The sequence below is a fragment of the Oratosquilla oratoria genome, chromosome 3, assembly GCF_046742065.1.
Source record: "Oratosquilla oratoria isolate Oo_2021 chromosome 3, ASM4674206v1, whole genome shotgun sequence".
NCBI lineage: Eukaryota > Metazoa > Arthropoda > Malacostraca > Stomatopoda > Squillidae > Oratosquilla > Oratosquilla oratoria.
The window spans coordinates 21,858,282-21,860,781 of NC_134779.1; the positions used below are offsets into that span (position 1 = coordinate 21,858,282).

General features: G+C 37.2%; 1 protein-coding gene across 1 annotated transcript in view; it reads left to right on the forward strand.

The window, feature by feature from the left end:
* Nucleotides 1-2,500, forward strand: part of LOC143020981 (uncharacterized) — a 16,910-nt gene that overhangs the window by 9,345 nt on the left and 5,065 nt on the right. The window contains exon 4 of the mRNA XM_076178044.1: nt 1,823-2,021. Within this exon, the coding sequence (XP_076034159.1) occupies nt 1,823-2,021 (199 nt within the window). The remainder of the gene's footprint in view (nt 1-1,822; nt 2,022-2,500) is intronic.

Consider the following 2,500-nt stretch of genomic DNA (forward strand, 5'->3'; position numbering starts at 1 on the left):
TTTTAATCTTCACTCACTACGGGAAATCGCTGAGGGGTCATTTCTAAGTTAAATCAAATTGTTTGACATTAGTCAAAATAAAATCCTCCACGCGCTGAAAAAGAATATTAGCCTCTATAGCATTGTGACGAGCTTGACCAATTCTATTCAAGTAAGTTATATATATATATATATATATATATATATATATATATATATATATATATATATATATATACTTGTCACGTGCTAGCGCAGGTTTGAGTCCTTGGCTGTACCACGTTTCAATTTCTGCATATTGGCCTCCTCGAGTCTCTCGATGTTGATGGCTTAGAATTAAAGTGCATTGTGGTTGATAATATATATATATATATATATATATATATATATATATATATATATATATATATATATATATATTACCAGCACCATTGAAAGAGTTTATGTGTAGATAAATTCTTTAACTAAGTAAGGGCTCACTTTAACTGAAGAGAATCCGATACTGCTCTAGACTTCGATTCCGATACTTGCAATTATACATACATACATATACCAAGGTTTTTTCTCCTTTACAAGGGAGGTTGCCAAAAAAGAAAAGGCATAAAATCATTCCCACCCATTCCATCCCTGAATACACTCCACACCCCTCCACCTTCCCTCTTATCTTAGCACCTTGTCCACTGCCCTGGGTCAGAAGCAGTGTCGCAAGACACAGCACTTCCACAGCAAGGCTGCTTCAAGTTATAAGCAAGATTGTAACTTGCAATTATAACATGGTTAATTTCAGGCTCAGAAGTTGGTTTGGGAAACAAATAGTTTATGAACAAAGTATATTTAATAATCAATTAACGGAATCGGAAGTTTAGAACAGTATCAGGATGATTATCGCAATTGTCAAAAAGTTTGGTATCGGCTCATCATTACTGTCGAGACTAGTGTATGTTATCGATAGAAGGAAAAAGGTCTTTGGTAATTATCATGATCTTACTTACGGACTCTTCTTCGAACTCTTTTTCGAACTCTTCTTCGAACTTTTCTTCTTCATCACTTGAAGGACAAAAGTCTCTGACAACCATCACGATCTGACCTACGAGTTCATCTTCGAACTTTTCTTCGAATTTTTCTTCGAGCTATTCTTCGAACTCTTTTTCTAACACTTCTTCGAACTCTTCTTTGAACTCTTCTTCGAACTCTTTTTCGAGCTCTTCTTCGAACTCTTTTTTGAACTCTTCTTCGAACTCTCCTTCGAACTTTTCTTCGAACTCTTCTTCTAATTTTTCTTCGAACTCTTCCTCAAACTCTTCTTCGAACTCTTCGACCTCTTCTTTGATCTCTTCTTCGAACTCTTATTCAAACTCCTCTTTAAACTCTTTTTCGAACTCTTCTAACTTTTCTTCGAAATCTTCCTCAAAATCTTCTTCGCACTCTTATTCAAACTCCTCTGTAAACTCTTCTTCGAACTCTTCTTCGATCTCTTCTTCGAACTCTTCTTCTAACTCTTTTTCAAGCTCTTCTTCGAACTCTTCGAACTTTTTTCAAACTCTTCTTTAAAATTCTCTTCTCTTCTTTGAACGCTTCTTCGAGCTCTTCTCCGAACTCTTCTTCAAACTTTTCTTCGTACTCCTCATCTTCTTCTTCGACTTCTTCTTCGAACTCCTCCTTCTTCTTCTTCTTCTTCAAATTCTTCTCCAAACTCTTCTTCGAATTCCTCTTTCTTCTTCTTCTAACTCTTCTTCGAATTCCTCTTTCTTCTTCTTCAAACTCTTCTCCAAATTCTTCTTCGAACTCTTCTCTCCTTTTTTTACCTCTTCTTCGAACTCACCCTCTTCTTCTTCTTCTTCAGAGAGTCTACTGCGACCAAGACACAGACGGAGGCGGGTGGACCGTCTTCCTCTCCAGGAGGAACTTCAACGGAAGCCAAGAGCCTGAGTTCTCCTTGAAAGGGGAGAAGAACGAGACAGAGGACGCTCAAGTGAACTTCGAAAGAGGCTGGCAGGAGTACAAGAGGCCCTTCGGAGACGCTTCGGGGGAGTACTGGATAGGTGAGTCTCAGGTTTCCAGTCGGGGAGTACCTCGTGGATGGAGTACTGAGACCCAATGGGAAGATGTGGGATGAGGGGTTTGTCTTGGACTAAATTATTTTTGTTGTGTACTGTGGCAGGATTACTAATGTTTCAAAACGAGGATACTGATACATGCATACATACATACATACATGCATACATACATGCATACATACACACGTACATGTATACATACATACGTTCGTACATACACGCATGCAAACATACATATATACATATATGCATACATACATATATAGATATATACATACATACACACATACATACATAAATACATACATACACACATACATACCTGCATACATACATACGCACGAACGTACATACATACGCACATACATATATACGTGCATACATACATACGTACATAAATACATACATACATACAAACATACATACATACATACATACATATACATACATACACGCGTACATAA